This window comes from Zeus faber (assembly GCF_960531495.2).
Source record: "Zeus faber genome assembly, chromosome: 8".
NCBI classification, from domain to species: Eukaryota; Metazoa; Chordata; class Actinopteri; order Zeiformes; family Zeidae; genus Zeus; species Zeus faber.
This window is the reverse complement of record NC_137195.1, coordinates 16,180,499-16,194,526: the sequence shown is the minus strand read 5'-3', so window position 1 is coordinate 16,194,526 and position 14,028 is coordinate 16,180,499. Positions and strand designations below refer to the sequence as shown.

Sequence of the window (14,028 nt, the reverse complement as noted above, 5' to 3'; positions counted from 1 at the left end):
GTGGGGGAGCAAAAATAACCAAGCGTCTTCCCGGTCTGGGGCATCAGCAGCGTTCCTGTCTCCTGCTGGCATTGTCCTCTCGCAGCGGGTGAGTGCTCATTCCCTTTCTATGCTGGCCCCTTGATTGCTCATCTGGCCCAGCTTGGTTTCAGCAGGTATATACGGCGCCGGTGGATATACCTGCTGTCCACTAAATCCCAAGCTGGCAGCCTTTCCTAGCTGGGTGCCGCCCTCTCCTATGGCTCCCTCCAATGGTTTTGACCCGAGGGAACACCACGCATGCACCATGCATGGTCAATTTGTTGGCCTATCAGGGACCTCCGGCACAGAGACACAGAAGACGGGGGTTGTACACACCAGTTAACTGTAGAGAGTGGACCAGCTGGAATTAGCCCAGGAGCAGATAGACATGTGTCATGACACAGGCTCCTCCTGAGTGTGTGTGGGGATGGGGGTTTTACCTGCTGCTTGTTCGACCAACCGACGAGTAACAGGAATGCAGCCACTCTGACCCCAGTCACCGAGATCCAGGTCAGGTGTGGCTGCTCAAACCACCCCATCCCCACATCAGAACGTTGCTTAATCAATGCTGGAAATTATTAGAACTAGCGCCGACCACACAGAAACATCGAAATTCTCTTTTCAGGCTCCAGAACGACCAAATATAAGAGGCTGATTAAGGATACATGTGCACTGAAAGAATGTGGTTAAAATAATCCAGCTCTCCACTTGCGTGTTAAACTTCAGTTCATGTGAACAGATCCAGAGTTGAGGCTGAAAGAGGGAACACACAATGGGAAGGTCTGTGCAGGCCACTGTCCCTGAGAAATCAATAGCTGCCCACTCCCACGGGAATGTAGAGACTCACACGCTCAAATATGCACACTCAGCGACACTTAAACAACGCAGAAACAGGATGACATTAAGGAAAATGCCAGCGCTCGTGCACACAAGCAAACATAAAATCACAGCTTCATACTCGGCCAGACTACTTCATCTTTCGCTCTCTGCGCCCACTCTCTCTCTCTAAATATATATTTGAACTATGGTATGTTGACCATAGTTCGAAAACCTCGTAGTTTGCAGAAAACCTGTGGGTGTGTTTATTTGGAGCAAAGATCAGGCCAGTGAGGAGACCTCTTTTATATGTATTCACCACACTCACACACCCGCCTCGCACCACTTTGATTGATTGTCACTCGCTGCAGGAATTATAAATATTATTCAACTATATATCTATTCAACTACAAGCACTACAACCAGGCATGAAGTGTGACTTGGAAGCAAACTATTACCATTCAATCAGTGCAATCTATCAATGCAGTTTGCAAGTCACATCAAAGTAGCATTACAGGATCATACCATTATCCCTTATTCAGTGCATTCATCTGAAAGATGAAAAACATCTCTGTGACACATTTTTCGGTGGCTTCATTTCAGCCTCATTCCTGCAGCTTGAGAGTGTGTCAAATGTGCGAGTTGGCAAGGAAAGTCTCAAAGTGTCGTGTGTGACGTGTTTTGATGCTGCTACGCAACCTCTGGCCAGTGGAACGTTTTGTGGTTTGGTGTAACATCCTGTTTGGCCTCCCTGTGTGTGTGTGTGTGTGTGTGTGTGGTACATTTATTGTTTGTCAGTGTTTGTAATAGAAATGATCACAGCCTGTTGTCAACCGCCCTTTTGCTTTTTACTATATACTGTATACAGTTTACGTACAAAGAAGCAGGGAGTACAATTATTTATTTTACTTATTTTATATAATTATAAAATGGTTAAACACAGAATAGTTCATGGTACTTTTTCAATTCATTTTTACTATTTTCATTGGAGAATATGGAAAACCCTATAGAGAAAACTAAATGAATTGAACATTTCTGTTTATGTTGCTCTGACACAAAAGAGCCACGTTGAAGGAAAAACCCCAAATAAACCACTTTAGCAAATGTATACATGAAATATACTGTATAGAATCCCCCTGAATAGTGGGGTAAATCCAGTTGTATAATAAGCCATCACACAACAGGACCACAAATAATAATAATAATAATAATAATAATAATAATTATAATAATAATAATTATAATAATTATAATGATATTAGTTTAAGGTTAGGTTTGTTGGGGGAACTTGTGGGAATATTTCTTTTTGCAGCGCTTTTGGACACATTCAGTGTATTTTAACGGCACTATCTATCTTCTATCTATTGGCAACAACTTACTGTCTTTTTATGTTTCTTCCAAAGGAGGAACTTGACCAAACTGTCCCTGCTGTTCAGCCACATGCTGTGGGAGCTGAAGGCCATGTTTCCTGGGGGTGCGTTTCAGGGCGACAGCTACAGGCTCACAAAGAAGGAAGCCGAGGAATTCTGGAGGCATTCGTTTGGAAACAAGTGAGAGCAATTCAAAAACCCCAAATGTTCAATGGCTCAGCAACCCCGCAGGCTTCTGGTGGCATTGATAATGTTGTAATGTTCTGTCCTGTTTTTGACGAGTCATAATCCACAATCCATCCACCAAAAGGTTGCTTTTTGTGAACCCACCCACTCCATCCTGTCTGCTAGGTGCATCGTGCACTGGACCGCCCTCAAAAAGCAGCTGCAACGCGTCCATGGCTTCGAGGAAGGAATGGAGTCCATGGCTCTGAAGTCGACTGTGGATCTCACCTGTAACGACCACGTCTCCGTGTTCGAGTTCGACATCTTTACCAGATTATTTCAGGTACGTGTAATGGGAAAAATCTCCTAAATCCATAAAAAAATAAATAAAAATAGGTTCAATCAAGATTAATATCAGAATGTGTTTCTTTTTAAGCCCTGGAGGTCGCTCATAAGAAACTGGAACCAGTTGGCCGTGACTCATCCAGGCTACATGGCCTTCCTCACCTACGATCAGGTCAAGATGCGGCTGCAGCACTATCTACACAGACCAGGAAGGTGAGCTCATCATTTACTGGAGTTTAGCACCATACTGCCCAGTTTTTCATACGCTGTCTTTTTCGGTACCTTTGATGCAAAACAACTGGCGTCAGTAAATAAACCAGTGGCAGCTCAGGAGCAACAACGGATTTTCCTCCCACAGCTACATTTTCCGGCTGAGCTGCACGCGCATGGGCCAGTGGGCCATCGGTCACGTGACCAAAGAGGGGCACATCATCCAGACCATACCCCAGAACCAACCCCTTTACCAAGCGCTCATCCAGGGCTTCAAGGAAAACTGGTGGAGAATATCTCTCTCTCTCTCTCTCTCTCTCTCTCTCTCCACCTCTCTCCCTCTCCCCCTCTCATTGTGTTATTTGCGGCCGCAGCTACCTGTACCCAGACGGCCGGGACGTGAACCCTGACCTGACAAGTCTGTGTCGACCGACCCACAAAGACAGAGTCAAGGTCACGGAGGTAAACACCAGCGCCACAATAAAAGAATAAAATGATTTTGATCCTTGGATGTGCTGCCCCCGGAGTTCTCCAGGCCACGGATGACATCCCAGCGATTCTCTCTCTAATCCGCCGCCCGCGTCTCCCTCTCTCGCAGGAGCAGTACGAGCTTTACTCTGAGATAGGAAGTACTTTCCAGCTTTGTAAGATCTGCACGGAGAGGGATAAGGACACACGGATCCAGCCCTGTGGGCATCTGCTCTGCCGGCCGTGTCTCACAGGATGGCAGGTGCTGTATCCTGCATCCACCACTTCACACTGTGTTCTACACACTCAGGCAAACGGATATTCAGTCACCTAACCACACAGCTACAGTAGCCCGTCAGCTCTTCAGACATGGGGGGTGTGTGACTTTCTAGAGCAGTCTATGGTGTGACATTGTGACATTTGATGGAGGGCTTCCTGTGTGAGCCACACACACACACACACACACACGCGCGCACACACACACACACACACACACACACACACACACACAAACACACCCCACCAATCTGAGAAGATTTGTATTGTTAGATAAGATTTAGTCCAAAACTCCATACCTGTCTATCTATACTACAGTGAGGGAGAGAACAGAGAAACTATGATCAAAACAGCCATTATTTTACCTTCTCTAATGATCTTGTAAATGAGAAAATATTTAAAAAACTTTAGCTGTTCGGAATTTTGCTGGGGACCTACTGGAACGTCTTGAGCCCTGGGGGTCCCTGCACCCTACGTTGAGAACTGCTGAAATAAAATACCCCCCCCAACAAAAAACCAACACAAAATGACAAACCACAAAATGACAGAAGTCAAGCACACTCACACTGCGCAAACTTCACCCAATCCAACAGAAGTCTGACGGCCACACCTGCCCATACTGTCGCTGTGACATCAGAGGCACCGAGTCCATCCTCATCGAAGCATACCAGCCGGGCAGCGATCAGGAGGAAGAGGAAATGGAGGAGGAGAGTGATCACGAGGACGTGGACCTGGTGATGAAGGAGGTAGCGCTGAGGAAGGTATTGTACATGGACAAAAATTAAGACATTGAAGTTGCGTAATCATCCTCCCATCCTCGCATTCAGTCCCACACCTCTCTGACTCTCCCTTACGAGCAGCTGTCCAGCATGGAGTACCAGGTGCCCAGCTCTCAACCTGGGCCTCCACCTCTGCCCCCGAAATGCACCGGGGCTCCGCCCAGCCCGTCCGCCGACGGCCTCACATCCACCTCCAAAAAACTGTCCAGACACTCCGACTTGCTCTCTGTAAGTTGTCATGCCAACTAAAACCGTCTGCATTTTGCTGCCCAGTGTCGATGGAGATGGCTAAACCCTGGGCAACAAAATGCTCAATGGATTCCTTTCACGAGGTTACCAGAATGATGGGTGGACAAAATGGGCAAACCTTCCAGGGAAATAATTGACTTTTAACAGACACTATAATAAAAAGGACTGTTATCAATGATGTTGAAATTCACATTCAAAAGAGCCACATCGTCAGAGATATTTACAGACCTAGAGGTCAGCAAGGCATCTCTTGAGACGGACAGACTCACAGTGCGGAACTTAAAATGGCAAACGTGAGCATATGAATGGAGTTTTGGAGCTACTACAATTGTTATATAGTAATATAGAGCTGTGTTCCCTTCTCCAGGCTCACCCTGGAAATCATGTGACTCGAATACACAAGCAGCAAGCCACTGCTAATAGGTAAAACACTTCTATTTCAATGCACCAACAAGACGCTTTTCTCCTGCGGGCTATTTTAAATGTTTTAAAAGTTTGCGTGGCATTTAGCTGTTAATCCAAACTGGGTGATGACTCAGCGTGCGCAAGAGTTACGTCAATTATATTTCACACATTTCACACAGAACAAACACATATTAGTATAAACTGCAAGATGCACTGAGAATAAATGTTGGTATTTGAGCAACCAAGGTGGAGTCATGCAAGAAAGAGGGTCAAATAAAATTCAGAATATCCCCAAGCTCACTTTTGGTTGAGGACGTTGCTTTGTTGCTTTTCCATGTTCTGGGTTTTTGATTTTCTTTTTCCTTTTGGTTCCCATGTAGCAGTCAGCCAGCCAGGCACGAGGAGGAGGAGGTCGGTTTTGGGTTGAGACTGCCGAGGCCGAGGCCACTAATGCTCAGGTGACAACAGACACCACGGTCTCCACAAAGAACTATAATGATGCACCGTTTTGACCTTAGGGTTATAAACTGACGCTAATTTACCAACTTGGAATATGAATAAATCATTTTGTTGAGTTTTCTCTGTAACAGCACGGAGAGCCTGACAGAAGCACAAAAACCGCCCGTTCCCCAGCCAGGTAGGATTCGCACATGTTGTTGGATTTAAAAATGCAGATTTAAGAAGGTTCCGTTAGCAGGGGCAAACAAGGATTATCTTCTGGTGTTTTATTTTCTGCTCTTTTTTTCTGGCAAAAAAATTCTATAAAACTATACCAAACGGACATCCAGTGGTTGGATGTATTTAGTCAAAGAAAAAGATAAAATGGTTTGCCCAAAAATATTTGGGGGTTGAAGTGCTGCAGCAGGGTGTGCCATAGAAATACATCAGACAGTTGAAAAGCGCAAAAACTACAGCTTGAAGCTTTTTGATAATTCAACTCATGAGTTCTTGTCTCTCGCCGTTGCTTTTGTTTTTGTCCAGGTAGAGCAGCCTGGCTTGGTCCCCACAACCCACTCAAACAGAACAAGACACATAAAGAAGATGGGGGAAGGAAAGAAGCGGAAATAAAAGACACCGCCCCGCCAGCACGACAGCGCAGCACGAGTGGCATTTCGAATACTCTGGAAACTAAAAATTCTCACCCAACCACACATGAAGTCAGATTTTAATGGAGAAGAAAAATTGTTGTTTTAACTAAAATTAGTCAACTTGCACTGGTGTGTGACTTGTATTTAAGCGATGGGGGGTTTTCTTTGGTGAACTGGCACTGACAAATATTGTTCGCTGAGGCCACCTTCTGGTCCACCACCACATGAGCAGGTAGATGCAGAACTCACACCACATTGTTTATCTTTATGTTTAGGGATTTGGGTACACCCATGAGACAATGGGCATTAATTAATAAATTGTTGACCATGCAAATAAAGTTTTGATGTTATTCTGATTTATGTGAAACAGTTTCAACATGCTACCTCATCATTTAACCCATGCAGTATGTCCAATGACACTCCTACGATGCTCTTGTCTGCTTCTTTACGGAGCACATTTCGTTGTTTTAATTGTTCCCGATAACCTCACAATGAACCTTGAAACAGGTGGTAGAAGTACAATTCAATGACAAACAAAAGAAGTGAGTGAAGATGTAGATATATACTTTATTGCGTGTCCAGCATTCCGTTGATTCTGCGCTTGGTCTACTCAGACACAAGCAGCACTGCATTGGACGCAGAGAATTCCAGAATGATAATTGACAAAAGGAAATAGAACAAGAGGAAAGACAAGGTTGGAAAAGAGATTAAAAGAAAAGCAGGAAGATCAAGGAAGGTGAAGGAGGAGGGCAGAGAGGGTTAGCCCTTTCAGATGTTAGCCATCATCGTGTCCTGGATCCAGGGCAGAAGCTCACACACCCTGACGTACACTGTGGGGGAGTTGGGCTCTGCGCAGCCCCGTCCCCACGACACCAGGCCGTGGACCTCCCCGAGGCAGACCAGAGGGCTGCCCGAGTCACCCTGCAAGAAGAAGATGAAGAAGAATCACTTTATTAATCCCCATCGCCGCCCGGGGACCAACTCAAGTTCTCGACCAAAGCCTTGGTTAAGGGCATGGGCAGGCGTGTCTTACAAAGACATTGCATGTCTTTAGGGTGGGAGCAGAGCCCACGGTAACATGGCGGGAACATGCAAACTCCGCACAGAAAGGCACATAAAGATTGGTCCGTATTCAGAGCGAGATCTCACATTGCATGCGTCTCTGCCGCCGTTCAGGTATCCGGCACACATCATCCTGGGGGAGATCATGCCCGGATAGGACGCCTCACAGACCTGCTCGTCCAACTTGGGCACATCCAGACACTGCAGACGCGTGGGCAGGGTGGCTGTTGAAGGTCAGGACAAAGGCATGAGCCGAAAACGGTGGAGAAAACTTTTCCTTCATTATTTTATCTAAAGCGGAGGTCGTCTACAAAGCCTTAAGCCTTAATCCGCTCTTATTGGAAGCCGGTGTTATCGTCTCCTCACGATGCTCCCCCGCGGACGTGTAGCCCCAGCCGGACACGGAGCACATGACGCCTCCTCCGTACAGGCATCCTGAGGGCAGGGAGATGGGCGCCACCGCTTGGGTGACCTCCACGGGGTGGAAGAGCTTGATCAACATAATGTCGTAGTCCAGGGTCCGGTAGTCGTAGCTGCCCAGAGTGACAGAGTGACGATCAGAATTGGTTTGGCAGAAGGGGATACAATCGGTTATGTGATCAAAGCAATGCACTGTACATAGGATGATTTCTTTAATATCATCAAAGCATGTCGTGCTTTCACCGCTGTATTGTGTGGACTCAAATGCTGGCTCCTAGCTCCCAATCCAAGAGTTTTTGAAACACCTTTTTACCTTAGATACTGTAACTATAATGCATATACATATATACATTTAAGAGACAAGGGGTCACTGACAAGCGATCGGTGGAATCCTGTCAAGCCACATTAGTAGGCTATAGCTTGCTTACCTGCCGTGGCATATTGGTTCGATATATTCCTTAAATTATACTACGAATGATACTTTTACCACAAAAAAATATTGGACATAAATCCTCCAAAAATGAAAGTCGAGCAGCAGATGTAGTAGAAACTATTTTTCAATCAATGTTGCTATACGCTTATGGAGTATGCCATTCCTGTTAGTTAAATGGGTCAGTCATCCATTATTTTTAACTTACGACGGATGCCAGACGATGGTAATAGGCTTCATGAGCTGCTCGGTACCCTCAAACACGCGGACGTCGTGTTCTCCCAACATGACCTGCATGGCAGACGGACTAAGAGAGGAGGAAACCAGGGTGCAAGAGAAACAAAGTATATTGAGTAACAAAGGTAAAGAGAAATTTGAGGATTCACATTTTCATCTCTTCTCATTTTAAAGTAAATCCACCAGCCCCAACCCAGCCCCCTTAACGTAGCTTTAACATACAGGAAAGGAAGGAATAATGTCCTCCGCTAACCCTATATTACTATATAAATAAATAGTACCTGGAATAAATAATTCAGTCTAAAATGGACATAATAACAATAAAATAATGATTAAAAAAAAATTGAGCGGTATCGTTTCTGGATTTCCCCGTGGGGATTAGTAAAGTGTAATGTTTTTACACATTTTATATCTTCTTCTTCTTTTTATTTTACTTAATTACTGCATGTTGAGGTTCTCAATGGAAAGGTTTAATGTCTTCTCTAAATAATTATAATCAATCAATAATCAATCAAATAAAAAATGTGTACATTAAGAAAAAATCACATTGTTAGCCTTAGTCCAGAAATGTTTAAAATTCACAAAAAACTTCTGAGATAATAGTAGAATATTATGTAATTTATATATATATACATTATATGCTCTGCCTTAATCCTCTTTTCATTCTGTAGGTGATCATTGGGTGTTCGCTGGTTTGTCATTCTTCCGCGTACTCACCTGTACCAGCAGTGGGCGACAGAGAGCACCCACTGCTTGTTGATGAGCACGCCGCCACAGAAGTGGTAGCCATAGTTCAAAGACGCCATGTAGGGCCGAGAGTTCGCCTTGCACTCCTGTCCGCCGATGATCTTTCCATCATGACGAGGCACTGCCGCTGTCGCGCCCAGGCAGACGAGGGAGGAAAAGTTACGTTTCTTAGTTTAAGAAGAACGAAGGGCTTTACAATTAACCACAGCCGCTAACGTTTGTAAGCGTGCAGGTGTGCGTGCATGTGTCCATTTACCAGCAGCTCCCACCATTAGCAGCAAAGCAAGCAGTGTCATGGTGCCTGAACTGTCAGAGCTAAGAAGACACCGGGACACCAGCCGGCACATATTTATATCCTCCATGTTTCACCATTCTCCCTCCACATGGCCTTCAACTCTCAGACTTCAACACCTTATCACGGTTTCATATCTGTCACCCAGATGAACACACACACGCCGATGTACACAGCAACCAACCCCAACCTGTGAAGATGAACTTCTAGTTGGCAAGTTGACTGGAGCGCTTGAATGACAACTCATCTTTTTTTATTTCCATTTTTTCTGCAGCTTAGGCAAGAATCAACTTGAATTATCATACCATCCCATTTGAATGCATAACATACAAGGCTACTTGATCTTGAAGATCTCTCAATTTTGTATTACATGTACTACCGAGTGAAAAACTTACACTTGTTTTTAGAGCGTTTCTGTAAATAATCCTCTATTAGGAACTTGCGCCAATAAATGTCCTTGAAATACATCCAAGATATGTGAGAAAATAATCACCTGCTTTTTTTGGGACACGTATTGTACAAAGCATGTTTTTGAGGAGACATTGTTCCACACTGCCAAGCACTTTTCCTATCTTTATTAATATATTACAGTGACTATTAATGGAAATAAAATTGGAAGGGGCTGGATTTGTAAGTGGCCTCATGACAGACCTTATGGACCTTTATTTTTGTATTTAAATTTTTTCCGCTTTTTGTTTTGTTCTAGCACATTTGGGCTAATTCAAGGAAATATTGCAAGTTGTAATTGCACCTTTTCAATCCTTAGTTCTCAAGATGAGCGAGTTAAGCCAATGTGTTCATTTGATTTTGTAATGTAATTTGGCAGAATACAAACTCACCGGTTCTTTTACCTGTAATCTTTATGGAACCGAGGATGAGGGAAGACGGAAGATTATTTTTTTCAATCACATTGCCACCATTCAGTCAAACTATTCTATTCTTTCGTAAATACAAACTTTATGACATAAAACATCTGTTTTCTTGAACTTACTGATTCAAAAGGATGTTTCTTGGATTTCGGACAAAATGAGAAAATTTGCTTAGTTGCTATTTAAAAAAAACCCCCAAAAAACATTTATCTATTTTACAATATTTACCCCATCACAGATAAGTTTTGGTTGACTCAACTGCACACGTGGCAGATAATCAGATTCTTGGGGCGGGAGGAGGGGACAGAGGCAATTGGGGAGAGGGGTGGGGGTGGGGGTGGAGGGGCGAGGGGTGGCTGGAGGGGACGGTGAAGGGACGGAGCACCAGGGATATAAATGCAGAAAGTGCCAAGGTGCTTGTGTCCACACTGGGTGTAGGAAGACTTGAGCCAGCAACAGCATGATTGGCCTGATTGTACTTGCACTCCTGGGTGCTGCAGGTAACACACACACACACACACACACACACACACACACACAAAAACACACACACACACACACACACACACTCACACCATTTTAAACGTGAAACTATTTGACACCGTTCTCACCTCTGTTCCTGTGCCGTTTCCACTCAGCCGCAGCCCCCACAGAAGACCGGATCGTGGGGGGCTACGAGTGCAAAGCCCACTCCCAGCCCTGGCAGGTGTCCCTCAACATCGGATACCACTTCTGTGGAGGCTCCCTGATCAACGACCGCTGGATCATCTCTGCTGCTCACTGCTGGCAAAAGTTAGTTCCACAAAATGTCTCCGCGGGGGATCAGCATTCTGTTCAAGTACAGAACTAATTTAACATAAGAATTTAAGGGATGCTCCACCACAAAACATTGTTAAACACATTGCTCTTGTTGAGGCAGATCAGATTCCTTTGTGTGCGATGAAAGACATCTCTGCAAAGAACTACCAGCAGCAGTAGCAACAAATTATTTTATAGGTTTGGAACATAACTATTAGGAACAGTGCGCAAAATAGAGCAGGCTGTGCAAAGTATGCAGAGTATGTCCAGTTGTTTAGAGCATTGGTTCTCAATGTGGGGTTCAGGGACCCGCCCAGGGGTCCCTGAAGAGGTTCCAGGTGGTCCCCAGCAAATGGTTAATAGTTAAACCTTACCGTTATTTCATTTAAAGGACATTAGCAAAGTTAGAGAATGTACAAAAATGATTTCTGATCTTGGTTTCGCTGATATCCCCCAAACTATAGATAGACAAGTATGCGTGTTTTAACTAAATCCTATCTTAATATAAATCTTCTCAGATAGTGGTCTCAGAGATAAAATCAGTTCAAATGGGGTCTGCTGCCCAATGCAATCAAACCGAGGGTCCTTGATATGAACAAAGCTGAAAATCACTGGTTTAGGGCTGCATTCCTAGACTTATACTACTGTACTAGAGGGGCTGAAGAGCCAGAGTGGGATTCAATAGTGACAGGAAGCTTTCAAATGTCTTTCTTTTCTGATTGCATCCACTCCTATCCTTCTCTCCATCGCCACTTTGCTCTCAGTCCTTTCACCCAGATTGCCATCTTGGGTGAAGACCACATTTGGCAGCATGACGGCACAGAGCAGTTCATGTCGGTGGACGCCATCTACTGGCACCAGTCCTACGACTACAGCACCCTGGACTATGACATCATGCTGATGAAGCTGGCGCACCCAGCCACGCTCAACCAGTACGTCCAGCCCATCTCCCTGCCCCAGGCCTGTCCTCAAGCTGGAGACATGTGCACGGTGTCCGGATGGGGGAACATACTGTCTGACGGCGGTAAATAAATATATTAAAGACACTACAATATACATACCTATACGATAGATATACGTCATTCATCCCTGGGGGGAAATTGCAGCGTCACAGTAACTCACAAGAAAAATAAGCAATAATAATACCATGGCAATATGCAGTTAACCTAAGAATTTGTTGAACAATGTGCAATATACAATGAAGCTAAAAATGGAAAAATACAATAAAAATAAACCTTACATCTAAAATAAAAATAAATGGACAATAAAATCATGGCAATATATAATAACAAAATAGAAAACACAAAAACAATAATTGTAAACGAAAAGGAATATACAGCAATATACAAACGTAACATTAACTGGAAGATAGAAGAAACATCAATCTACAATAACCTAACAACTAACAATAAATTACTTGTTATTCTATATGTCCATACTATATGTCTTCTTTATTCTTTCCAACATGCCCTGCAGTCTTCAACCCCTTCAATCTGCAGTGTCTGGACCTCCCCATCCTGTCCAACACGGACTGTGAGAACGCCTACCCCGGCATGATCACCGAGCGGATGATGTGCGCCGGATACCTGGAAGGAGGAAAAGATTCCTGTCAGGTATTTCAAAAATGTATTTAAAAACAATCCCTTTCAAAATATCGAGATTGGAGTGATATTCTGTTTATTGTGTCATGCACATATGTCAACACACACGCATGAGGAATGTGTTGTCGTGTGGATCAATGCGTTGCTGTACAGACATTTAGAATAGAAAATAGCCTAAAAAAATAAAAGATAAAATAAAACACTCTTGTGCCATCTATGTGAATCTACATCGTCATAGCTCGACCTCTCTCCTCTCCTCCTCCATCCCAAATGACTGTATAGGGTGACTCTGGCGGCCCTCTGGTGTGCAGCGGGAAGCTCCAGGGCATCGTGTCCTGGGGCTACGGCTGCGCTCAGCCCAACAAACCGGGCGTCTACACCAAGGTGTGCGCTCTGCTGCCCTGGATCCACGAGACGCTCCGCAGCTACAGCTAGACGCCCCGGACGCCCCAGAGACTCTACTCGCGCCACCGCACTGGGCGGGGAGGGGGTGAAATAATGGGGGGAGAGTGTGAAGTGCTGTTGGGGATATTGACAGAAATGAAAACGAAAAAGCAGGGGGATGTCTGTGAAGTAAGAGCGACCACGACAGAAAACAATTGATGAAGCATTTCAGCGGGAGAGAGATGGATGGATGGATGGGTGGCCACTGCTTTTCAACAGAGCATGTACAGCAGGTTCTGGAACAATAAATGAAACGAGTTTTAACCGCAAAGAAAAAGACTAACTGTGGCTTTATTCCCCCTTTATTGGCACGTGTATGAACCTATGATATTGGTCAGTGATTCGGGGTATCCTGCACTCACCACCCGGTCAAGGTTCATTAAATGAACGAATTTACAAAATCATTAGGAAACCTATGAAATTCACATATTTGTTATCTTTCATGACCAACAAAGTTATCGGTTGAATAACAATCTAAAAAAGCCTCAGGGTCGAATTAACAAAGCTTAGACTGCACCTGATGACCGCGGGGTCCTCCGCGGTGACACTCGGTTACGCGGAGACCCCGTCTCCGGTCCACTCCCTATATATATATATATATATATATATATATATATATATATATATATATATATATATATATATATATATATATATATAAAATCTCATATAGATTATATGTTATATAGATACTATAGATTATATATATAACTTATAAATGTACTCATACTAGTTACATGTTTTATATATATATATATATATATATATATATATACATATATATATATATATATATAATGTTTTTTATATTTATATATAAATATATACTTAAGAATTTCAAGTTCTCATTGAATCTTAATATTACAAACTAGAAACGATGACATTTTTATATTCAAGATGCCGCTGCATCCGAGCCGCTCCAGCCGAGGCTGCGGC

At 43.9% G+C, this 14,028-nt stretch overlaps 3 protein-coding genes and 1 long non-coding RNA gene across 4 annotated transcripts in view; 3 read left to right on the top strand and 1 right to left on the bottom strand.

Annotated features, from left to right (window-relative positions):
• The window catches only part of cblc (Cbl proto-oncogene C, E3 ubiquitin protein ligase), a gene marked incomplete at both ends in the record, with an annotated part of 6,273 nt that extends 1,574 nt beyond the window's left edge, over nt 1–4,699 (top strand). The window contains 8 exons of the mRNA XM_080004786.1: nt 2,241–2,387; nt 2,559–2,715; nt 2,809–2,930; nt 3,076–3,213; nt 3,302–3,389; nt 3,526–3,657; nt 4,265–4,417; nt 4,499–4,699. Coding sequence (XP_079860912.1) covers nt 2,241–2,387; nt 2,559–2,715; nt 2,809–2,930; nt 3,076–3,213; nt 3,302–3,389; nt 3,526–3,657; nt 4,265–4,417; nt 4,499–4,699 — 1,138 coding nt within the window. The remainder of the gene's footprint in view (nt 1–2,240; nt 2,388–2,558; nt 2,716–2,808; nt 2,931–3,075; nt 3,214–3,301; nt 3,390–3,525; nt 3,658–4,264; nt 4,418–4,498) is intronic.
• Nucleotides 4,700–5,072: 373 nt separating this feature from the next.
• LOC307233843 lies at nt 5,073–5,743 on the top strand. Its single transcript, XR_013844280.1, has 3 exons — nt 5,073–5,122; nt 5,485–5,562; nt 5,695–5,743. It is a non-coding gene; the product is annotated as an uncharacterized lncRNA (long non-coding RNA).
• A 1,217-nt stretch (nt 5,744–6,960) lies between these two features.
• LOC307233452 (trypsin-like) lies at nt 6,961–9,384 on the bottom strand (the record flags this gene model as incomplete). The annotated part of the gene is made up of 6 exons (XM_080004785.1): nt 6,961–7,113; nt 7,342–7,478; nt 7,621–7,787; nt 8,313–8,411; nt 9,059–9,215; nt 9,345–9,384. The coding sequence occupies 6 exons, from the start codon at nt 9,382–9,384 to the stop codon at nt 6,961–6,963; spliced, it is 753 nt and encodes a 250-aa protein (XP_079860911.1).
• Nucleotides 9,385–10,709: 1,325 nt separating this feature from the next.
• Nucleotides 10,710–13,083, top strand: LOC307233871 (trypsin-2-like; the record flags this gene model as incomplete). Its single annotated transcript, XM_080005328.1, has 5 exons — nt 10,710–10,749; nt 10,888–11,041; nt 11,812–12,071; nt 12,524–12,660; nt 12,931–13,083. The coding sequence occupies 5 exons, from the start codon at nt 10,710–10,712 to the stop codon at nt 13,081–13,083; spliced, it is 744 nt and encodes a 247-aa protein (XP_079861454.1).
• Between the last annotated feature and the right edge of the window lie 945 nt (nt 13,084–14,028).